This window comes from Thalassophryne amazonica, chromosome 8 (genome assembly GCF_902500255.1).
Source record: "Thalassophryne amazonica chromosome 8, fThaAma1.1, whole genome shotgun sequence".
NCBI classification, from domain to species: Eukaryota; Metazoa; Chordata; class Actinopteri; order Batrachoidiformes; family Batrachoididae; genus Thalassophryne; species Thalassophryne amazonica.
This window is the reverse complement of record NC_047110.1, coordinates 10,609,935-10,635,110: the sequence shown is the minus strand read 5'-3', so window position 1 is coordinate 10,635,110 and position 25,176 is coordinate 10,609,935. Positions and strand designations below refer to the sequence as shown.

The following is a 25,176-nucleotide window of genomic DNA, read 5'->3' as shown; positions in this document are numbered from 1 at the left end:
GACATTCATGCCAATGTCTGAAAGGAAATGCTTTTGCCAAAAACTACAGATTTTGTTTATTTCTATTTATGTCCAGAGATCAAGGATCCACCATGTAGAGTTTATTTATGTCCAGAGTTTAAGGATCCATTGACCAATTTCATATTTATTTACTTTAAGACTCAATAAAATGTTGACATACAAAACGTGTAAAGCCTACTTTTAGTACACAGAAAATTAACAACAGGTATCGATAAGCAGAATCGATAACGGTATTAATATCGATAAAATCTTATCGATACCCATCCCTAAGATCGACTGCTGCATGACCACATGATCTGACGATCCATTTCACCTGCACTCGCTCACTGTAGCCCGTCGCAAAAGTGATATATGTTTTTATGTGTTTCCACATGAGGACAGCAAGCAGACACATGCACGTCACAGTGGACAGTTGTAAGGCCATGTCCGTCAAAACATGGTACGTGTTTCCCAGCAGTGACATCCAGAACCAGAGATCTCAACAGCTGCTGCTGACAACGGCCACGCCCCGTCCATTCAGCACTAAGACCAACATGTCACTCTGTTTCTGTGTTATGTGATTTTTTTTTTTTGTTCTTATTTTGTTATGTAATTGTATAAGTAGTTATTGTAGTACTTATTGATATACCTGTGTTGGCAGTGGTCTCTGCATTGTGTGTGTGCGTGTGTGTGCGTGTGTGTGAGACACACAACGCAGAGTGACACGTCGTGTGCACTGAGCCGTCATTTACAGCTGTCAGTGAGTCTCTGGCTGGTCGCTCTGGCTCACCGTGCTGTGTGCGCTCAGATGTGGCTGGCCGCCCACAATCTGTACATATATCAGCATCCCATGCAAGTGTGCTCCCCCGGCCCCCCCAGGCACACCACGTGTTGCGGAGGGGGGGCGCGCAAAACGCATGCACGCCACGTGTTGTGAGGGGGGGAGTGCGATACACATGCATGGCACGTGTCGAGGGGTGAGCCGACACAATGGCACGTCACGTGTTGCTTTGCAACACCACAGTTGTGGGGGCATGAGATGGATGAGATCTGACAGGCGTTTCCATGGACTATGATGTTTGCAGATGGCATTGTGATCGTGAGAGTAGAGAGCAGGTTGAGTCTAGCATTTGCAAATGGCCACCTTAAATACCCTTTCTCATGATTGGATTCACCTGTGTAAGGAGGTCAAGGGTCAATGAGCTTACCAAACCAATTTTGTGTTCCAATTAGTGCTAAATGTATTCAAATCAATAAAATGACAAGGGTGCCCAAATTTCTGCACCTGCCCAATTTTGTTTAAATAATTATTGCACACTTTCTGTAAACACTTAATTTCACTTCTCAAATATCATTGTGTTCTTCTCCTATATTATATATTTAACTGAAATTTCTGATCCAGACAACCAATGATTAATAAAGGAAAATCATGAAAATTATCAGGGGTGCCCAGTTTTTTATATACAACTGTACAAAACACAGTGAGAACGACTGGTCAGGTATGACGTCAACCATACAAAGGCACTCCCAGTAATCCCAAAATGATTCTCCAGCCTATCGGATTGAATATGATGATACATGGTATCAAACACATTAGTAAGCTCTAACAGCACCAGAACTGTAGTGGTGTCCAAATCCATTGCAAGCAGATCATTTCACCACTTTAATAAGAGTTGTCTCTGTGGAGTGATATTTTCTAAAAGCAGACTGCAGTGGTTCAAAAAGATTATTATATTATATTATATTATTATAATTATTATCAGTAAGGTGGACCATGAGATGTCATGAAACCACCTTTTCCAGAATTTTTGAGCAAAATGATAGATTTGATATCGGCCTATAAGTTTTCAATACACTATGGTCAAGATTAGATTTCTTACGTAATGGTTTAATCACTGCAGATTTGAAACATTTAGGAACAGATCCAGAGGTTAACGAGAGATTAATAATTTCAGCAGTCGGCCCAAGAGTGGGTCACAGGTCCTTAAACAGTTTTGTTGGCATGATGTCAATATTCGTGACAGCAATACCATGCGCGGGAACCAAATCCAGGGTATTTCCACTAAGGTGCATCGAATCCTGAATGCTTTGCTGAAATCCTTATGCATCCACAATTTCCATAAATGATTTGCAGAGGGGATCAGAAGTCTTAATTATATGAATGTTAAAGTTACCAATAATCAGAATGTTATCTGTACTAGTCGACAATATGCATGCTAAACCATGGATGACAGTCCGTAGGGATCCTATAACAGTTATGGTCTGTAACACCACCAATACCAAAAGAGTCTGCCTCCACAACAAAGCTCAATGTTAACATTACATTTTCAAGCTGCACTTTGTCCTAAAAATTATTCTCATGTCCACCACGTTGTTTCGTCTTCAGCTGTGCATGTTCCCACAAGGTGCATGCAAATCTCAGCAGGTAAGCAGAACTTTGCATTTGCCAGAGAATAAAACATGGCAACTCAGTAGGCAAAAAAACAAAAAAACAAAACACCTAGCTGGGGAATGACACAGACATGAAGGAGGGGCCATTTGTCTAACTGTGCAATATGATTCAACAGTTGTATATATTTCACATTTTACATTACTTAGTCCACATTTCATTTTATTTTATTTTACCTTATGTTTATATGAGCTGTACATATACTCTGAATAATTTACTGTTAAATTCCACTATCTTTATTTGGCTAAAAATACTCGCACCACAGAAAGCACCTTTCTGGAGTTGCACTCAAATGTCGTTGTAATGCATATTACAATGACAATAAAGGCGAGTCTGATTCTGATCTCCATCTGGCCAGTGTGAGCTCAAATTCTCTGAAAGGTGGAGCAAACTAAAGAGGGAGAAAAACTTTCCTAATTTGGGGGGGGGATGTAGACAGGTTAGGGTCAAATATTCCTGTTAGAAAAACATGGTTAAGTGCATTTTGCATAATATTTGAACATTAACCTTTTTGAATAAAAGTACAGCATGGACAATCCCACTGGAGAGGCTATTTCAACTCATTTTGTACCCACTGGTGTATCCACTGTGATCCTGGACGTTGATTTCTGCCCCATATGACACGAGCAGGTTGAATGACCTTACTGTAGCCATTCTTGGCTGCCAACATCAAGCAGGTCATACGAGATCTAATAAAGAGGAACAACAAAAAAAAAGAAGCGGTTTAATCAGCCAATGCCCTGGTTGAGGTACTATCAAATTTTGATAATGGAGACATGAGAAAAAAGGTTTATTAAAAAAAAAAACACACAAGAGGTCTGACAATAAACTGACTCCAATTCCCAAACAGGTGACAGACATTTAAAATGATGTAGGGGAGCTATTCCCAAACTATAACTTTGTGACCCAATTTGAAATCTGAAAATGTAAACTGTCTCATGACAGTCATTATTTGTCCTAGTGCACGGTGATATCACTAGATACATTATTGGTACTATCTGTTCATTTTTCTCCCATCCTTTTCACTCTATTGCATGGCACCACTGACTGCACCCCTACCCACACCAGCAACACCTTCATTAAGTATGCGGATGACACCACAGTGGTGGCTGTAGGCTATCACTGGAGGAGATGAGTCCCTTTATCAGGATGAGGTGGAACAGCTGACCATTTTGGTGTATCTTTTTTGCTACTACAACCCCTGGCAAAAATTATGGAATCACCGGCCTTGGAGGATGTTCATTCAGTTGTTTAATTTTGTAGAAAAAAAGCAGATCACAGACATGACACAAAACTGAAGTCATTTCAAATGGCAACTTTCTGGCTTTAAGAAACACTATAAGAAATCAAGAAAAAAAAATTGTGGCAGTCAGTAAGGGTTAATTTTTAGACCAAGCAGAGGGGAAAAAAAACATGGAATCACTCAATTCTGAGGAATAAATTATGGAATCACCCTGTAAATTTTCATCCCAAAACTAAAACCTGCATCAAATCAGATCTGCTCGTTAGTCTGCATCTAAAAAGGAGTGATCACACCTTGGAGAGCTGTTGCACCAAGTGGACTGACATGAATCATTGCTCCAACACGAGAGATGTCAATTGAAACAAAGGAGAGGATTATCAAACTCTTAAAAGAGGGTAAATCATCACGCAACGTTGCAAAAGATGTTGGTTCTTCACAGTCAGCTGTGTCTAAACTCTGGACCAAATAGAAACAACAGGGAAGGTTGTTAAAGGCAAACATACTGGTAGACCAAGGAAGACATCAAAGCGTCAAGACAGAAAACTTAAAGCAATATGTCTCAAAAATCGAAAATGCACAACAAAACAAATGAGGAACGAATGGGAGGAAACTGGAGTCAACGTCTGTGACCCGAACTGTAAGAAAACCGCCTAAAGGAAATGGGATTTACATACAGAAAAGCTAAACGAAAGCCATCATTAACACCTAAACAAAAAAAAAACAAGGTTACAATGGGCTAAGGAAAAGCAATCATGGACTGTGGATGACTGGATGAAAGTCATATTCAGTGATGAATCTCGACATCTGCATTGGGCAAGGTGATGATGCTTGGTGCCGTTCCAATGAGATTTTTAAAGATGACTGCCTGAAGAGAACATGTAAATTTCCACAGTCACTGATGATATGGGGCTGCATGTCAGGTAAAGGCACTGGGGAGATGGCTGTCATTACATCATCAATAAATGCACAAGTTTACATTAATAATTTGGACACTTTTCTTATCCCATCAATTGAAAGGATGTTTGGGGATGATGAAATCATTTTCAAGATGATAATGCATCTTGCCATTGAGCAAAAACTGTGAAAACATTCCTTGCAAAAAGACACATAGGGTCAATGTCATGGCCTGCAAATAGTCCGGATCTTAATCCAATTGAAAATCTTTGGTGGAAGTTGAAGAAAATGGTCCATGACAAGGCTCCAACCTGCAAAGCTGATCTGGCAACAGCAATCAGAGAAAGTTGGAGCCAGATTGAAGAAGAGTACTGTTTGTCACTCAAGTCCATGCCTCAGAGACTGCAAGCTGTTATAAAAGCCAGAGGTGGTGCAACAAAATACTAGTGATGTGTTGGAGCGTTCTTTTGTTTTTCATTATTCCATAATTTTTTCCTCAGAATTGAGTGAGTCCATATTTTTTCCACTCTGCTTGGTCTATAAAAGTAACCGTTACTGACTGCCACAAATTTTTTTCCTTATTTCTTATAGTGTTTCTTAAAGCCAGAAAGTTGCCATTTGAAATGACTTTAGTTTTGTGTCATGTCTGTGATCTGCTTTTTTTCTACAAAATTAAACAACTGAATGAACATCCTCCAAGGCCGGTTTATGCAAAAACTATAGTGAATTTGAGCATGTGCGCTTGCATCAGCCAAGATTGAATCTTCGTGTGCATGCGTGAGTTTTTTCACGCCCGTCGGTTGCGTCATTCACCTGTGAGCACGCTTTGAGTGAGCAGTGGTCCACCCCCCTCGTCGGATTTTCATTGTGAGGAAAATGTCTGAACGATTTGGAGCTTTGCTGCATCAAATTTTTCCAGAAACTGTGAGAGACGGCCAGGTGGAAACCATTTGGAAGATTCAGACGGCTTTCAGGGACGATTCTATGGGGATCACACAGATTAAGGAGTATTACAACCGGTTTAAAGACGGCGCACACTGGCGGAGGGCGCGCCGCGCTCCGAGCGGCGATCGACAGGCTGAAATGACCAGATCATTTCCAAGTGAACGCTGTGTTGATCTGGGACATCGTCTGACTACTACAGAAATGGCAGAAGATGTGGATATAGCACTTTTTCAGCACATTCCACTGTTACAGGAGTTTTTGTCATGAAAAGACGTGCGGAGGAATTCGCGTGTCAGGACGGAGCCGCTAATGGCGGATAACAAAAAGCAACGCCGTGATGAAGCCTCACAGGACATGTTGTGGCATGTCCAGCTCGTCCACAATTTCTCGGATAGTCACACGACTGAAAAGCCACGAAAGCCGTCTGAATCTTCCGAATGGTGCAAAAGCTGGGCATGTCAGGGCATGTCCTGTGAGACCAACACGGAGGTGCTTTTGTCCCGCGCCATTAGCGGCTCTGTGGCGAATTCCTCCGCTCCTCTTTCGATGACAAAAACTCCTGTAACAGTGGAATGTGCCGAAAAAGTGCTATGTCCACATCTTCTGCCATTTCTGTAGTAGTCAGACGATGTCCCGGATCAACACAGCCTTCACTTTGGAAATGATCTGGTCGTTTCAGCCTGTCGATCGCCGCTTGGAGCGCGGCATGCCCTCCACCATTGTGCGCCATCTTTAAACCGGTTGTAACACTCCTTAATCTGTGTGATCCCCATAGAATTGTCCCTGAAAGCCGTCTGAATCTTCCGAATGTTTCCACCTGGCTGTCTCTCACAGTTTCTGGAAAGATTTGATGCAGCAAAGCTCCAAATCGTTCAGACATTTTCCTCACAATGAAAACACGACGAGGGGAGTGGACCACTGCTCACTCAAAGCCTGCTTACAGGCGAATGATGCAACCGACAGGGTGTGAAAAACTCATGCATGCGCACGAAGGTTCAAGCTTGGCTGATGCCAAGCGCACATGATTCAAATCCATATAGTTTTTGCAAAAAATAAAAAGGTTGGATAGTTTTCTAACAGACCTTGGTAAATCAAAATGACACCTCTTTCCAAATGGTGTAATACAACAAACTACAATCGATAAAACATTTTTTTTTCCCCAAAATGAGACGTCCTGTGTTCTTGATGAATGACACTGATGCTGGCGTGCAGCCGGCTGAGCTCAGCTTAGAGGTATGGAGCGACATTCATGCCATTAATGTCTGAAAGGACATGCTTTTGACAAAAACTACAGATTTTATTTCTATCTAAGTCCAGAGATCAAGGATCCAGTGACCAATTTCATATTTATTTAGTTTAAGACTCAAAAAAACATTGTTGACATAGAAAACCTGTAAAACCTACTTTTAATCCACAGAAAATTCACAAGAGGTATCGATAAGGGAATCAAATCGATAAGTGGAATCGATAATGGCATCGATATCGATAAAATCTTATCAATACCCATCCCTACGTCTGACCTCCTCTGCAAATCATTCATGGGCATTATAGATCTCTTTAGGATTCCAGCAATGCATTCAGGGGTCAAATCACATTAGTGGAAATACCCTGGATTTGGTCCTCACTCATGGTATTCTTTTCTCAAATATTGGTATTGTGTCTCTTGTGACAAGTGAGTGCACTAGTTACATTTGCAGTCTCATTGCCTTGTCCACTGGGACGAGACACTTCTTTATCATCATGGCGACGCATCGACTCAACTACAAATGAGCTTGGAGCCAGACTGCCTGATGTGTTAACGTCACTTCTGGAACATGATCAGGAGATAGTCCTGTGGACAGCTTAAACTCAGTGGTCATGAGCACTGGTACTGGCTACAAAATGGGCCTACAACTCTGATTTGATTAACAAAACAAGCATAATTCAAAGTTCTTGTTAGACACATGGCAAAACTTATTCATGTAAGTCGCTCTTGTTAATTCTTCCCCCAGTTCTTTCTGTAATACTGCCCCTTATAAAGTACAAATTCGAACTATTCCGCACTTTTAAATTTAATAATCAAAGTCATGGGGACCTCCGGTTGGTAAACGAATGGAGTAGACGTGGTGAACGTGCTCCGGCTGTTTTTCACCTTTTCATATCCTTCTGCCTTCATACTATTTTAATTTTGTGCCGCTTTTGTCGGTAACAACATTTTCATCATTTGAACCGGTCAAAGTTGACTACGATGCCGACTAAGGGGGCAAAACCTGCCAACAAAGAGGATGCTAGCGCAGCCGGTCCAGGCCTCATGCTTGAGGCCATCACTGAGCTACTGGACGAACACCGCCAGAAGCTATCTGATAACTTCAAGGAATCTTTCGGTATAATTAATTCCAAACTAGATCAAATTAAAATATCTGTGGATGACCATGACCAATGAATTTCTTCACTCGAGCTGACCCAGCAAGTTTTGGACCTGGAAAATGCCTGCTCCTCCCTCCGAGACGAGAATGCTAAGCTAAAAGCTAAAGTGGTTGATTTGGAGAACCGCAGCCACCGCCAGAACATACGCATCCTTGGGTTAGCCGAAGCCACAGAGAGTGGTCGTCTGACTGAGTTTTTCTCTTAACTACTTCAGAAGATCTATGGGGAGGAAACTTTATCATCGCCACCTGAGATAGACCGAGCACATCAGTCATTAGCTCCCAAGCCAGCTGCTGGAAAGCAGCCGTGACCTGTTATTCTTCGTCTACACCGTTACCAGACCAAGGAGCTTCTTATCAGGGAAGCACGGAGCAGGGGCATGTTTGTTTACAACGGCCAAGAAATCCGAGTCGTGGAGGATTACAGTTTCGGAAATTGCGAGTCAACGAGCACGGTACAGGGACGTGATGGCGGAGCTGTACAGGAGGGGATGGAAACCAGCTTTGCTGTTCCCGGCTTGTCTTCGTACAACGCTGCCAAGCGGAGCCAAAAAGTGGCTTAACAGTGTTGATGAAGCACAAAAATATATCGACGAGAATTCTGCATTGAATGGCCCGTCTGGTTCTACGTGAGTGCTGCGTGAACTTTTGACTGGGGCCTCGATTGCTTTTAGTGATGTGTCCTTCCCAACCAACGCCAGGTTGGGTGATGTTCTTCTTCTTCTCGTGTTGTTTTGTGGCGGCTGGCAGGCATCTTTTAGATGTGCACTACCGCCACCTACTGAATAGGAGTATGGATCATCTTCTCCTCCTTCTTGTATTTTTTTTTTTCTCCCAGTACAAGTACTTTAAAGCTGTGTCAGAGGCAGTGATTTCAGTGATTCTCACCCAAAGGGAATTCTCAATCTCAGTCACAACAGTTTCTGTTTAAAGGACATGAAAGGATTTCACAGAAATCTTGGGTTTGTTAATAAAGAACTAGTTAGATTTTGCTGCAGATCTGTATCTTGCCCTTAGCCTTTGATGAGTGATCCTCTCAAAAGGAAGGTGAAAAATCAGTATTAAGGATCAATCAGAGATATCATGGCAAGCATTTATGTGATGTTACTGTTCCACTCTCACTTTTACTTTTGTTTTCATAGCACATTTGGACGGATATAATGTTTTGGATGCTATGAGACGTTTGTGTGCAGTTAGTGCTTATTGTCAGTATCAATGCACTCCAGTCCAGCTAACATTTACATTTTTTTTTTCCCCCCTATGTTTTGGCTATATCCGTCGTTTGTTGCAAGATGATCCTGGAATATCAAATCAAATCAATTTTATTTATATAGCGCCAAATCACAACAAACAGTTGCCCCAAGGCGCTTTATATTGTAAGGCAAAGCCATACAATAATTACGTAAAAACCCCAACGGTCAAAACAACCCCCTGTGAGCAAGCACTTGGCGACAGTGGGAAGGAAAAACTCCCTTTTAACAGGAAGAAACCTCCAGCAGAACCAGGCTCAGGGAGGGGCAGTCTTCTGCTGGGACTGGTTGGGGCTGAGGGGAGAGAATCAGGAAAAAGACATTCTGTGGAAGAGAGCAGAGATCAATCACTAATGATTAAATGCAGAGTGGTGCATACAGAGCAAAAACAGAAAGAAACACTCAGTGCATCATGGAAACCCCCAGCAGTCTAAGTCTATAGCAGCATAACTAAGGGATGGTTCAGGGTCACCTGATCCAGCCCTAACTATAAGCTTTAGCAAAAAGGAAAGTTTTAAGCTTAATCTTAAAAGTAGAGAGGGTGTCTGTCTCCCTGATCCGAACTGGGAGCTGGTTCTAGAGGAGAGGAGCCTGAAAGCTGAAGGCTCTGCCTCCCATTCTGCTCTTACAAACCCTAGGAACTACAAGTAAGCCTGCAGTCTGAGAGCGAAGCGCTCTATTGGGGTGATATGGTACTATGAGGTCCCTAAGATAAGATGGGACCTGATTATTCAAAACCTTATAAGTAAGAAGAAGATTTTTAAATTCTATTCTAGAATTAACAGGAAGCCAATGAAGATAAATATAATATGCTTCTGTTTGTATGTGCCTGACACATACAAAGGTGCTATTTTTTTTCTTTGTTTTTTGAAAGCTGGAACACTTTTGTCGGTTTACTTGTTAATTTTGTTTTGTTAACTTGGAAGTCGAGGTTTTTGAGATCTTTTTTTATGGAGCTTGCTGCTGTTTGGGTTAGCAGCTGTGTTGGTGGGGGGGATTTGTCACTTCCAGTATCTTTTTGCTAATTGCTAGAATAGAGTGCTGGTCACTCAGTTCACTGTCACACTCACCAGGTCTTTGCTATCGGTCTTGGTTACCTTTCTTTGTGTAATATGACTAATAATCTTAATCTAACGAGCTGGAATGTTAAAGGCTTAAACCATCCTGTCAAAAGAAAGAAGGTTGTCTCCCATCTCAAACACCTTAGGACTGAGATAGCCATTTTGCAAGAGACCCATGTTCGTAGCTCAGATTCCAGTCGATTACTGTCACATTGGTCAGGTCAGGGCTTTCACTCGTGTTTTGAGGCTAGGGCTCGAGGGGTTTCAATACTTCTTAGTCATAACGTTTCATTTAAACTTCATAACGTAACCTCTGATAAATACGGACGGTATGTTATTGTTTTAGGTAAACTATACAATACGTTGGTGGCTTTGGTAAATGTGTATGCCCCAAATTCGGACGATGCAGATTTTTTTCCAAACGGTTGTTTTCTCTACTGCCGGATTTAACTACTCATAGTCTTATCTTAGGGGGGGATTTTAACTGTTGGTTGGATCCTGTCTTGGACAGGTCCTCTCTCAATCCCAGCACAGCCAGTAGGTCAGCCAATCTTATTTGCAATTTCCTTTCTGAGTTTGGTGTTCATGATATTTGGAGCTTATTGCATCCTACTAACAGGGAATACTCATTCTTCTCACAGGTCCATCACTCATACACTAGAATCGATTATTTTTTTTTGTAGATAGTCAACTTCTCTCATTGGTTCACTCTTGTGAATACCAGCCAATTGTGATCTCCGATCATGCTCCTCTCACATTATCTACACTCAACAAAAATATAAACGCAACACTTTTGGTTTTGCTCCCATTTTGTATGAGATGAACTCAAAGATCTAAAACTTTTTCACATACACAATATCACCATTTCCCTCAAATATTGTTCACAAACCAGTCTAAATCTGTGATAGTGTGTTGTGTGGGCCGCTGAAGAGGAGGTACTGCTGGCCCACCACCACCAGAGGGCGCCCTGCCTGGAGTGCGGGCTCCAGGCACCAGAGGGCGCTGCCGCCTCACAGGAGCAGCCAAGGTGACAGCTGTCACCCATCAACCAAAACAGCTGACATCCATCAGCTGAAGGGTATATCAGCTGGACGGCATCTCCACCTCATTGCCGAGATATCGCTCTACCAAGGAGGTAACGTACTCAGCCTACTGTGTTGTTTTCTTGACAGTAATACTTTGTTGCTTTGCACAGAAAGAGAGAAGAACAGCAGGAGACTGTATTTTGGGATAAGTACTCGCATTCCTGCACTACAGTGTTGTTGTTGATTAGAGGTGGAGGTGGTGTTTCCACCCTACGTGTTGCTGGGTGCAGCCGCACCCACATCTGACTGTTTCTGTTCCTCGCCAGCAGTACCGGATCCGACGAGCGGAGGCAGTGGCCACCTGGGAGTTCGGGACTTGGCGGCTCCAGTATTCCCGGGGTCCGGTGGCGGAGAAAATCGGGTGGTTCCGGTTCGACTCGGACAGATGTCTCCTATCGTCGAGCCTGCCCACACGACACCATTAGAATTGGTTATAACCACAATTGTAATCTGTTGTGTTTGTTGTGCGTATTCACAAAAGTAAAGCTTTGTTATTTGACTTTCTCCATTGTCCGTTCATTTGCGCCCCCTGTTGTGGGTCCGTGTTCCTACACTTTCACAACAATAGTGAGCACTTCTCCTTTGCTGAGATAATCCATCCCACCTCACAGGTGTGCCATATCAAGATGCTGATTAGACACCATGATTAGTGCACAGGTGTGCCTTAGACTGCCCACAATAAAAGGCCACTCTGAAAGGTGCAGTTTTATCACACAGCACAATGCCACAGATGTCGCAAGATTTGAGGGAGCGTGCAATTGGCGCGCTGACAGCAGGAATGTCAACCAGAGCTGTTGCTCGTGTATTGAATGTTCATTTCTCTACCATAAGCTGTCTCCAAAGGCGTTTCAGAGAATTTGGCAGTACATCCAACCAGCCTCAAACCACAGACCACGTATAACCACACCAGCCCAGGACCTCCACATCCAGCATGTTCACCTCCAAGATCGTCTGAGACCAGCCACTCTGACAGCTGCTGAAACAATCGGTTTGCATAACCAAAGAATTTCTGCACAAACTGTCAGTAACCGTCTCAGGGAAGCTCATCTGCATGCTCGTCGTCCTCATCGGGGTCTCGACCTGACTCCAGTTCGTCGTCGTAACCGACTTGAGTGGGCAAATGCTCACATTCGCTGGCGTTTGGCACGTTGGAGAGGTGTTCTCTTCACAGATGAATCCTGGTTCACACTGTTCAGGGCAGATGGCAGACAGCGTGTGTGGCGTCGTGTGGGTGAGCAGTTTTCTGATGTCAATGTTGTGGATCGAGTGGCCCATGGTGGCAGTGGGGTTATGGTATGGGCAGGCTCCTGTTATGGACGAAGAACACAGGTGCATTTTATTGATGGCATTTTAAATGCACAGAGATACCGTGACGAGATCCTGAGGCCCATTGTTGTGCCATACATCCAAGAACATCACCTCATGTTGCAGCAGGATAATGCACGGCCTCATGTTGCAAGGATCTGTACACAATTCTTGGAAGCTGAAAATGTCCCAGTTCTTGCATGGCCGGCATACTCACCGGACATGTCACCCATTGAGCATGTTTGGGATGCTCTGGACCGGCGTATACGACAGCGTGTACCAGTTCCTGCCAATATCCAGCAACTTTGCACAGCCACTGAAGAGGAGTGGACCAACATTCCACAGGCCACAATTGACAACCTGATCAACTCTATGCGAAGGAGATGTGTTGCACTGCATGAGGCAAATGGTGGTCACACCAGATACTGACTGGTATCCTCCCCCCCCAATAAAACAAAACTGCACCTTTCAGAGTGGCCTTTTATTGTGGACAGTCTAAGGCACACCTGTGCACTAATCATGGTGTCTAATCAGCATCTTGATATGGCACACCTGTGAGGTGGGATGGATTATCTCAGCAAAGGAGAAGTGCTCACTATCACAGATTTAGACTGGTTTGTGAACAATATTTGAGGGAAATGGTGATATTGTGTATGTGGAAAAAGTTTTACATCTTTGAGTTCATCTCATACAAAATGGGAGCAAAACCAAAAGTGTTGCGTTTATATTTTTGTTGAGTGTATGTCTTTTTCTGGTCTCACTCCTGGAAACAGACAGTGGCGATTCAATTCCACAATTTTATCTGATGCAAATTTCATTAAGTTTGTTGAAAAAGAAATAGCCTTTTTCATTGATACGAATGCCAGTCCAGAAATGTCTTATCTTATTGTGTGGGATGCACTTAAAGCATACCTGCGCGGAAAAATCATTTCCTACAGTGCTCGGATGAAACGTGAAGCAAACAAGGAACAGAATGAGCTAATTCACCAAATTGGGCTTATTGATAGGCAATATGCTCAAAATAAATGCCCAGATTTACACAAGCAACGAGTAGAGCTAAAGACCAGATTTGATTTGCTCTCTACACACCATACTGAACGACTCCTTATGAGAAATAAAGCCACTTTCTATACATATGGTGACAAGACGGACAAATTATTGGCAAACCAACTTAAAGGCTTCAGAGCAAACAGCCCATTTCTGAAATACAACTGGACTCTGGTCAAATGACAACTGATCCTTTAAAAATTAACGTCGCCTTCAGGAACTCTTATACTAAACTTTATACTTCTGAGAACAATACAGACTCCAACGTAATTTCTGATTTTCTCAACGGTCTCGATATCCCAACTTTTTCTGCAGAATCTATGAACCAGCTAGAAGGTTCTATAACACAGGAAGAAATTGCTAAGGCCATCATGTCAATGCAATCAAACAAGTTTCCCGGTCCAGATGGTTTCCCGATAGAATTTTTTAAGAAATTTTCCTCGCTCCTCTCACCGCTGCTTCAGTTAGTCTTTGCCGAGTCTAGTAAACTGCATCACTTACCTCAAACTTTCACTCAGGCCTGTATTACGTTAATTGCAAAGAAAGACAAGGATCCAACTAACTGTGCATCATACATACTCACTTCTGAACACGGATGCCAAAGTCTTGGCAAAAGTCTTGGCCCGTAGGTTGGATACAGTTCTCCCTACTGTCATATCTGGTGACCAACCAGACTGGCTTCATTAAAAACCGGCAGGCATATTTTAACATTAGGCGACTCTTTGATATTATTTACTCTGCTCCTGAAGTTAGGCCTGAATGCGTGATTGCTGTTGACGCAGAAAAAGTATTTGACCGGATTGAATGGCCTTACCTATTTGCTGTGCTGGAGAGATTTGGCTTGGGTCCTGCTTTTAGGCTATGGATTAAATTACTTTATTCTGAACCCTCGGCAGTTATCCGTTCAAACTTACAAATATCTAACCCTTTTAACTTGTTCCGTGGAACACGACGGGGATGCCCCTTGAGCCCTTTGCTTTTCAATTTAGCGATAGAGCCTCTTGCTATAGCTCTTCGTAGCAGTACGGACATATGTGGGGTTTGGAGAGGAGATGTGGAGCATAGGGTCTCCCTATATGCGGATGATCTCCTGCTGTACATCTCTAATCCAAATGAATCCCTTCTAAAGTGTTTAGTGCTGCTTAACCATTTTGGTAGCTTTTCGGGCTATAAGTTGAATATTAGTAAGAGTGTGCTTTTTCCTATTAATGAAGCAGCGCGATCCCTAGATTTGACCAATCTCAGTTTTAAAGTTGAATGCACCAAATTTACCTATCTTGGAGTCACAGTCACTAGAAAGTTTAAAGATTTATTTAAAGAAAACTTTGCTGATCTATTAAGGATCAAACAAATATTATCACAGTGGTCACCCTTGTCAATATCTTTAATTGGACGGGTAAACTCTATTAAAATGGTTATTTTGCCCAAATTGTTCTACCTTTTTCAAACTTTGCCAATTTTTATCCCTGCCTCATTCTGCCAGCAGCTGGATTCTATTATCTCCTCATATATATGGCAGGGTAAATGACCTAGACTAAATAAAATACACCTTCAAAAAACTAAGCTACAAGGAGGCCTCGCTTTGCCAAATTTCCATTTCTATTACTGGGTGTCTAACCTGAGAAATCTTTTACATTGGTGCTTTTATTATGACCAACCAGCCTGCCCTAATTGGGTTACTCTGGAGATATGTCCATGTAATAATATCTTCCCTTTAGCTGTTGTCAACTCTGCTTTGCCTCCACGTTCCACTTTTATTGCATCTTTCAAAAACCCTGTCGTTAAACACTCACTAAAGATATGGGCTCAGTTTAAAAAGCAATTTGGTCTTTGTAGTTTCTCGGTTTGGAGCCCTATTGCTGCTAGTAATTTTTTTAAGCAATCCATCATGGATTCAGGCTTCCAACGCTGGCATCGAAATGGTATCATACGTTTCAGGGATCTATTGATGGATGGGACTGTAGCATCATTTGCTCAGATTAAAGACAAATTCAATCTTTTAAACTCTGACTTCTTTCGTTATATTCAGGCACGTCACTTTCTCACTTCCCAATTGCCCAATTTTACATCTACCAAAGAGACCGAAACAATGGACAGAATTATGTCATTAAACCCGTCAAAGAAAGGTCTCATTTCTAGGCTATATAATTTAATGCTGCATCTAAAAACCCCATTACAAGATAAATCCAGGATAGCTTGGGAAAAAGATATTGACCTCCCCATATCTAACGATGCATGGGTCTCTGCTCTAGGGCTGGTTAGCTCATCCTCGCTTTGTACACGGCACCAGTTTTGATCCAGTTTACAGTGGTACATCGGTCCCATTTCTCAAGGGCTAAGCTGGATTCTATGTACCCGACGGACAGCCCATTATGTATCAGATTTAATCTTGCAGAGGCTTCGCTTAGAAATACGTTCTTTTCATGCGTTAGTTTGAGTAATTTTTGGAAGGAAATATTTGAAACATTATCTCATGTATTCAACACCAAACTGGAACCTGACCCCCTAGCAGCTATTTTTGGGGTACTTGAGGACAAACTACATTTAAGTAAGGTTAAAAAACACTCTATCGCCTTCTCTTTACTCACAGCACGACGTGCAATCCTACTCAGATGGAAAGACGCCCCCCCCATCTCACTTACAGTGGTTGCAACATACGAGGTCTGTCCATAAAGTATCGTACCTTTTTCTTTTTTTTTTAAACTATATGGATTTGATTCATATGTTTTCACGTCAGACAAGCTTGGACCCTTGTGCGCATGCATGAGTTTTTCCACGCCGGTCGGTGACGTCATTCGCCTGTGAGCACGCCTTGTGGAAGGAGTGGTCCCGCTCCGTCGTCGGATTTTCATTGTCTGGAAATGGCTGAATGATTTGGGGGTTTTTTTCCATCAGAATTTTTTCAGAAGCTGTTAGAGACTGGCACCTGGAAACTATTCGAAAAATTTATCTGGCTTTCGGTGAAAATTTTATGGGCTTCACAGAGAATAAGGGCTGGTAGTACAGCTTTAAGGACCGCTTTAAGGACGCTCAGCGCCGCGCTCCGAGCTGCGACGACACGGCACAAGCCACCGGACCATTTCTGAGCTGATGGCTCTGTGGATACGAGACCGTCATGTGCTCTTTCTCTGGTTATCACAAGAGCTGGACATCAGCCATTTTCCGGCAGATTTCACTTTTAACAAGAGATTTTGTCATGGAAAGCCGCGTGGAGGCTTCGCGCGTCACGACCAATTCGCTTTGGAAGCGAGACAAAGGAACACCTCCGTTTCGGCGTGTCAGAGGACAATCAATCAACTTTCAACTTTTTTTTTTATATAGCGCCAAATCACAACAAACAGTTGCCCCAAGGCGCTTTATATTGTAAGGCAAGGCCATACAATAATTATGAAAAACCCCAACGGTCAAAACGACCCCCTGTGAGCAAGCACTTGGCTACAGTGGGAAGGAAAAACTCCCTTTTAACAGGAAGAAACCTCCAGCAGAACCAGGCTCAGGGAGGGGCAGTCTTCTGCTGAGACTGGTTGGGGCTGAGGGAAAGAACCAGAAAAAAGACATGCTGTGGAAGGGGGCAGAGATCGATCACTAATGATTAAATGCGGAGTGATGCATACAGAGCAAAAAGAGAAAGAAACAGTGCATCATGGGAACCCCCCCACAGTCTACGTCTAAAGCAGCATAACCAAGGGATAGTCCAGGGTCACCTGATCCAGCCCTAACTATAAGCCTTAGCGAAAAGGAAAGTTTTAAGCCTAATCTTAAAAGTAGAGAGGGTATCTGTCTCCCTGATCTGAATTGGGAGCTGGTTCCACAGGAGAGGAGCCTGAAAGCTGAAGGCTCTGCCTCCCATTCTACTCTTACAAACCCTAGGAACTACAAGTAAGCCTGCAGTCTGAGAGCGAAGCGCTCTAATGGGGTAATATGGTACTACGAGGTCCCTAAGATAATATGGGACCTGATTATTCAAAACCTTATAAGTAAGAAGAAGAATTTTAAATTCTATTCTAGAATTAACAGGAAGCCAATGAAGAGAGGCCAACACGGGTGAGATATGCTCTCTCCTGCTAGTCCCCGTCAGTACTCTAGCTGCAGCATTTTGAATTAACTGAAGGCTTTTTAGGGAACTTTTAGGACAACCTGATAATAATGAATTACAATAGTCCAGCCTAGAGGAAATAAATGCATGAATTAGTTTTTCAGCATCACTCTGAGACAAGACCTTTCTGATTTTAGAGATATTGCGTAAATGCAAAAAGGCAGTCCTACATATTTGTTTAATATGCGCTTTGAATGACATATCCTGATCAAAAATGACTCCAAGATTTCTCACAGTATTACTAGAGGTCAGGGAAATGCCATCCAGAGTAAAGATCTGGTTAGAGACCATGCTTCTAAGATTTGTGGGGCCAAGTACAATAACTTCAGTTTTATCTGAGTTTAAAAGCAGGAAATTAGAGGTCATCCATGTCTTTATGTCTGTAAGACAATCCTGCAGTTTAGCTAATTGGTGTGTGTCCTCTGGTTTCATGGATAGATAAAGCTGGGTATCATCTGCGTAACAATGAAAATTTAAGCAATACCGTCTAATAATACTGCCTAAGGGAAGCATGTATAAAGTGAATAAAATTGGTCCTAGCACAGAACCTTGTGGAACTCCATAATTAACTTTACTCCGTGAAGAAGATTCCCCATTTACATGAACAAACTGTAATCTATTAGACAAATATGATTCAAACCACCGCAGCGCAGTGCCCTTAATACCTATGACATGCTCTAATCTCTGTAATAAAATTTTATGGTCAACAGTATCAAAAGCAGCACTGAGGTCCAACAGAACAAGCACAGAGATAAGTCCACTGTCCGAAGCCATAAGAAGATCATTTGTAACCTTCACTAATGCTGTTTCTGTACTATGATGAATTCTAAAACCTGACTGAACCTCTTCAAATAGACCATTCCTCTGCAGGTGATCAGTTAGCTGTTTTACAACTACCCTCTCAAGAATCTTTGAGAGAAAAGGAAGGTTGGAGATTGGCCTATAATTAGCTAAGATAGCTGGGTCAAGTGATGGCTTTTTAAGTAATGGTTTAATTACTGCCACCTTAAAAGCCTGTGGTACATAGCCAACTAACAAAGATAAGCTGATCATATTTAAGATTGAAGCATTAAATAATGGTAGGACTTCCTTGAGCAGCCTGGCAGGAATGGGGTCTAATAAACATGTTGATGGTTTGGATGAAGTAACTAATGAAAATAACTCAGACAGAACAATCGGAGAGAAAGAGTCTAACCAAATACCGGCATCACTGAAAGCAGCCAAAGATAACGATACATCTTTGGGATGATTATGAGTAATTTTTTCTCTAATAGTCAAAATTTTGTTAGCAAAGAAAGTCATGAAGTCATTACTAGTTAAAGTTAATGGAATACTCAGCTCAATAGAGCTCTGACTCTTTGTCAGCCTGGCTACAGTGCTGAAAAGAAACCTGGGGTTGTTCTTATTTTCTTCAATTAGTGATGAGTAGAAAGATGTCCTAGCTTTACGGAGGGCTTTTTTATAGAGCAACAAACTCTTTTTCCAGGCTAAGTGAAGATCTTCTAAATTAGTGAGACGCCATTTCCTCTCCAACTTACGGGTTATCTGCTTTAAGCTACGAGTTTGTGAGTTATACCACGGAGTCAGACACTTCTGATTTAAAGCTCTCTTTTTCAGAGGAGCTACAGCATCCAAAGTTGTCTTCAATGAGGATGTAAAACTATTGACGAGATACTCTAACTCCCTTACAGAGTTTAGGTAGCTACTCTGCTCTGTGTTGGTACATAAAGAAGGAATCATATCCTTAAACTTAGTTGCAGCGCTTTCTGAAAGACTTCTAGTGTAATGAAACTTATTCCCCACTGCAGGGTAGTCCATCAGGGTAAATGTAAATGTTATTAAAAAATGATCAGACAGAAGGGAGTTTTCAGGGAATACTGTTAAGTCTTCTATTTCCATACCATAAGTCAAAACAAGATCTAAGATATGATTAAAGTGGTGGGTGGACTCATTTACTTTTTGAGCAAAGCCAATAGAGTCTAATAATAGATTAAATGCAGTGTTGAGGCTGTCATTCTCAGCATCTGTGTGGATGTTAAAATCGCCCACTATAAGTATCTTATCTGAGCTAAGCACTAAGTCAGACAGAAGGTCTGAAAATTCACAGAGAAACTCACAGTAACGACCAGGTGGACGATAGATAATAACAAATAAAACTGGTTTTTGGGACTTCCAATTTGGATGGAAAAGACTAAGAGACAAGCTTTCAAATGAATTAAAGCTCTGTCTAGGTTTTTGATTAATTAATAAGCTGGAATGGAAGATTGCTGCTAATCCTCCGCCCCGGCCCGTACTACGAGCATTCTGACAGTTAGTGTGACTCGGGGGTGTTGACTCATTTAAACTAACATATTCATCCTGCTGTAACCAGGTTTCTGTAAGGCAGAATAAATCTATACATTGATCATTATATCATTTACCAACAGGGACTTAGAAGAGAGAGACCTAATGTTTAATAGACCACATTTAACTGTTTTAGTCTGTGGTGCAGTTGAAGGTGCTATATTATTTTTTCTTTTTGAATTTTTTTGCTTAAATAGATTTTTGCTGGTTATTGGTGGTCTGGGAGCAGGCACCGTCTCTACGGGGATGGGGTAATGAGGGGATGGCAGGGGGAGAGAAGCTGCAGAGAGGTGTATAAGACCACAGCTCTGCCTCCTGGTCCCAACGCTAGACAGTCACAGTTTAGAGGATCCAAGAAAATTGGCCAGATTTCTAGAAATGAGAGCTGCTCCATCTAAAGTGGGATGGATGCCGTCTCTCCTAACAAGACCAGGTTTTCCCCAGAAGCTTTGCCAATTATCTATGAAGCCCACCTCATTTTTTGGACACCACTCAGACAGCCAGCAATTCAAGGAGAACATGCGGCTAAACATGTCACTCCCGGTCTGATTGGGGAGGGGCCCAGAGAAGACAACAGAGTCCGACATTGTTTTTGCAAAGTTACACACCGATTTAATGTTAATTTTAGTGACCTCCGATTGGCGTGTCATTACTGCCGACGTGAATTACAATCTTACCAAATTTACGCTTAGCCTTAGCCAGCAATTTCAAATTTCCTTCAATGTCGCCTGCTCTGGCCCCCGGAAGACAATTGACAATGGTTGCAGGTGTCGCTAACTTCACATTTCTCAAAACAGAGTCGCCAATAACCAGAGTTTGATCCTCGGCGAGTGTATCGTCGAGTGGGGAAAAACGGTTAGAGATGTGAACGGGTTGACGGTGTACACGGGGCTTCTGTTTAGGGCTACGCTTCCTCCTCACAGTCACCCAGTCAGCCTGCTTTCCCGACTGCCCGGGATCTGCCAGGGGGGAACTAACGGCGGCTAAGCCACCTTGGTCCGCACCGACTACAGGGGTCTGGCTAGCTGTAGAATTTTCCACGGTGCGGAGCCGCGTCTCCAATTCGCCCAGCCTGGCCTCCAAAGCTACGAATAAGCTGCACTTATTACAAGTACCATTACTGCTAAAGGAGGCCGAGGAACAACTAAACATTTCACAACCAGAGCAGAAAAGCGCGGGAGAGACAGGAGAAGCCGCCATGCCAAACCGGCCAAGAGCCAGCAGCTACACAACCCAGAGGATTCCCAAAAACACGCAAAGCGAACAATGTATAAATAATCCAGAGGTGATTCAGCAGAAGGAGTGCTCCAGTCAAGGCACCAGACAGGCCATGAAGCAGCACAAGCAACGCACGGCAACAGCGGTAAAAAATAAAATAAAAATCCACTGGACAGGCTGTGGAGCAGCACAGGCAACGCACGACAACAGTGCTAAAAAATAAAATAAAAATCCACTAGTTAGGCTGTGGAGCAGCACAGGTAACGCACGGCAACAGTGCTAAAAAATAAAATAAAAATCCACTGGACAGGCTGTGGAGCAGCACAGGTAACGCACGACAACAGTGCTAAAAAAATAAACTAAAAATAAAAATCCACTAGACAGGCTGTGGAGCAGCACAGGTAACGCACGACAACGGTGCTAAAATAAAATAAAAAACCACTAGACAGGCTGTGGAGCAGCACAGGTAACGCACGACAACAGTGCTAGAATAAAATAAAAATCCACTAGACAGGCTGTGGAGCAGCACAGGTAACGCACGACAACAGTGCTAAAAAAATAAAATAAAAATAAAAATCCACTGGACAGGCTGTGGAGCAGCACAGGTAACGCACGACAACGGTGCTAAAATAAAATAAAAAACCACTAGACAGGCTGTGGAGCAGCACAGGTAACGCACGACAACAGTGCTAAAATAAAATAAAAATCCACTAGACAGGCTGTGGAGCAGCACACGTAACGCACGACAACAGTGCTAAAATAAAATAAAAATCCACTAGACAGGCTGTGGAGCAGCACAGGTAACGCACGACAACGGTGCTAAAATAAAATAAAAATCCACTAGACAGGCTGTGGAGCAGCACAACAACAGTGCTAAAAAATAAAATAAAAACGAAAGCATTAGCAAGCTAGTTAGCTTGCCAACGCTGATGAAAGTTAGCTGATAAAAGTGCTCCGTCGCGATGTTTCGACCGTTAGAGGTCTTCTTTAGGCGTTGGAGCACGGTGAAAAAGTAAAAAAAGTAAAAAAAAGTAAAAAAGTCTTGAAAAAGACTGTTAATTCAAAGAACTCAAACAGCTCAGTTCAAACAGCTAACAGATACAGCAGAACACCGCTGTGCTCCGGAACAGGAAGTCATCAATGTTTGGACATGTCCAGCTCTCCACAATTTCACTGATACTTACTGGACTGGTAAGCATTGAAAGCCGAGATAGACATGTCCAAACTTGTCCTCAACAGAACAATTCACAAAATGAATATACAGGAAATGCTGTTGGTGTACAGGACAGGAGGGTCACCAGCACAAATAAAACTCGCATCTCTGAATGGAGATGCACCTTGAACAGAGAGAAAAAACAGAATCAGGCATCAGAAAGACAAGAAATACTGTATAGCATTAATTAATGCCAGCATTAATCAACAAGAAAAACAGAAGAAATACTAAGGTGATCGCCAGCCACTAGCCCTAAGCTTCACTAAAAGACCCAGAAATTAGATAAAGTTGAGGCCGTGGCACGCTCTGTTTCCTAATAAAATGAATTAAAAGATGCCGATGTCCCACTGGACCAAGAACCATCATTTCAGTCTTATCAGAGTTTAAAAGTAGGAAGTTTCTAGACATCCAGCTTCTCACTAACGCAAGGCAATCTTCTAAGGATTTTATGTGAACGAGATACCAGCAGTTATCGGCATGTATAACTGAGTATCATCAGCATAGCAGTGAAAGGTAATCCCAAAACGCCGTAATATGTGCCCAAGGGGTGCTATATAAAGGCAGAAAAGCAGGGGGCCTAAGATGGACCCATATGAAACCCCAAATTTCATGTCACTAAGGGTAGAGGTAGTGTTACTGTACAAAACACAGTGAGAACAACTGCTCAAGTATGACGTCAGCCATGCAAGGGCACTCCCAGTAATCCCAAAATGATTTTCCAGCCTATCAAGTAGAATATGATGATCCAAGGTAACAAATGACCAGCACTGAAATCTAACAGCACCAGAACGGTACCAGAACGTTTTTCAATACATTCGGGTCTAGATTAGTTTCTTAAGTAATGGTTTAATCACTGCAGATTTGAAACATTTAGGAACAGATCCAGAAGTTAAAGAAAGATCATTTCCAGCACAGTCAGCCCAAGAGTGGGCCACAGGTCCTTAAACAGTTTTGTTGCCATAGGATCAAATAAGCAGGTTGTGCTTTTTGTTGACGTTACAAGTTTTGTCAGCATGCCTAGTGAGATACTATCAAATTCTGTAAATCTAGGTAATACCTCAGTAATGGCACCCACCTCAATAGCAGGATGTAGTGCCTGGGTTAAGGCATGCAGGGATATGTTTAACCTAATGTCTTCTATTTTCTTCTCAAAGTAATCCAGGAAATCTTGTGCTGTAAAAGGAGACCGAACTACAGGTGGTTGTCCATGAATAAGTGTTGCCACCGTGTCGAACAAGAACTTTGAGTTATGCTTGATTTTGTTCATCAAATTAGAGTAATAGGTCCGCTTTGTAGCCAGTAATGCATGCTTATAGTCTAAGATAGCATCACGCCATGCAAGGTGGAATACTTCTAATTTTGAACGACGCCATTTCCGTTCTAGACCTCTTGCCTTATGCTTGAGGTCACGCAGGTTATCATTGAACCAAGGTGACTGTGATTTGGGGGAGCGCGGTTTTAACACAGGTCGTGCAAACATGTCGAGTGTAGTTTTGAGCACTGAGTTTAAACTATCCACAAGACTGTCTACTGATTGGGTATTTGCCAAATGTGAAGCTAAGACATCAGCAGTGGTGGACACAGATAACCAAAAAATTTACTTCGATAACAGATAATCAGATAACTGAAAAGTTATCTTCGATAAAGACAAAACAATAAACCACCCAAAAATGTATCGGAAGTTACAGATAACAGATAAATTCCAATATTGTCTCTGGTACATTTGCAACTATTAGTAAAACGAATTTAAGTTTTAATGCCACAATAACTTCTACTAATATTAAAAGTAACAACAGACCCACACACTGAGACCACACTTTTGTCTTTGAACATTCTGCCATTGCTGGAAGCTCTTGTTTACTACAGAGCCCCCTAACACAGAGGCACCCTGAGAGCAGCCCTCTCTATCAATTACAACACTCCGGTCTTGAAAAATAAAGTCATGCTGACTTATGGTTTTGATTTATAAATAACATTAATACCGATAGAATAACTCCATTAATGTCAATTCTGTCATTTGTACAAAGTTAAAATATAGCATATATCTTTTAATGTTGAATAATGCACTAAGTCTGAGGTTTAGTAAGAAACACAGACAAATCGCAAAGGATTCTGGGTAAAAGTGCCTCTGCTAAACACTGATTGTTCAGTCATTCATTATGTAAACCAACACGTTAATTTGACGTCTGTTGTGTTGTTTTTTATTTGTAAAAACAGGCATTTTTACAGAGCCCTGGAAGTGTCATCGTAAAATGTTTTGCATGTGGAGAGAATGTGCGCACGTTTTATGATGTTGTAAAATGTGCTTTACACTGTGCAAGATGATTATCGGACAAAAGTTAATCGGAAGATAATTAGTCCGATAATGGTTTTTAAAGTTATCTAAAAAGATAATCCGACAATGAAAACATTATCTTCGATAATTATCTGTTATCGGATTATCGGAACTGTGCCCACCACTGGACATCAGGCAGTGTAGCTTCAAGTTCAGGCTTATTTGAGGAGTTGATGCATATATATAAGGTTGTTGTTCCACTAAACACAGCAGCGAAACTGTAAAGTTAATAAGTGAGTGATCAGAGACCACTGATGTAAGAGGCATGATGTCAATATTCGTGACAG

At 42.1% G+C, this 25,176-nt stretch overlaps 1 protein-coding gene across 1 annotated transcript in view; it reads right to left on the bottom strand.

Moving 5' to 3' along the window:
- Positions 1-25,176, bottom strand: part of asz1 (ankyrin repeat, SAM and basic leucine zipper domain containing 1) — a 265,510-nt gene that overhangs the window by 141,736 nt on the left and 98,598 nt on the right. The window contains 2 exon segments of the mRNA XM_034175985.1: positions 3,037-3,082; positions 3,084-3,138. Coding sequence (XP_034031876.1) covers positions 3,037-3,082; positions 3,084-3,138 — 101 coding nt within the window.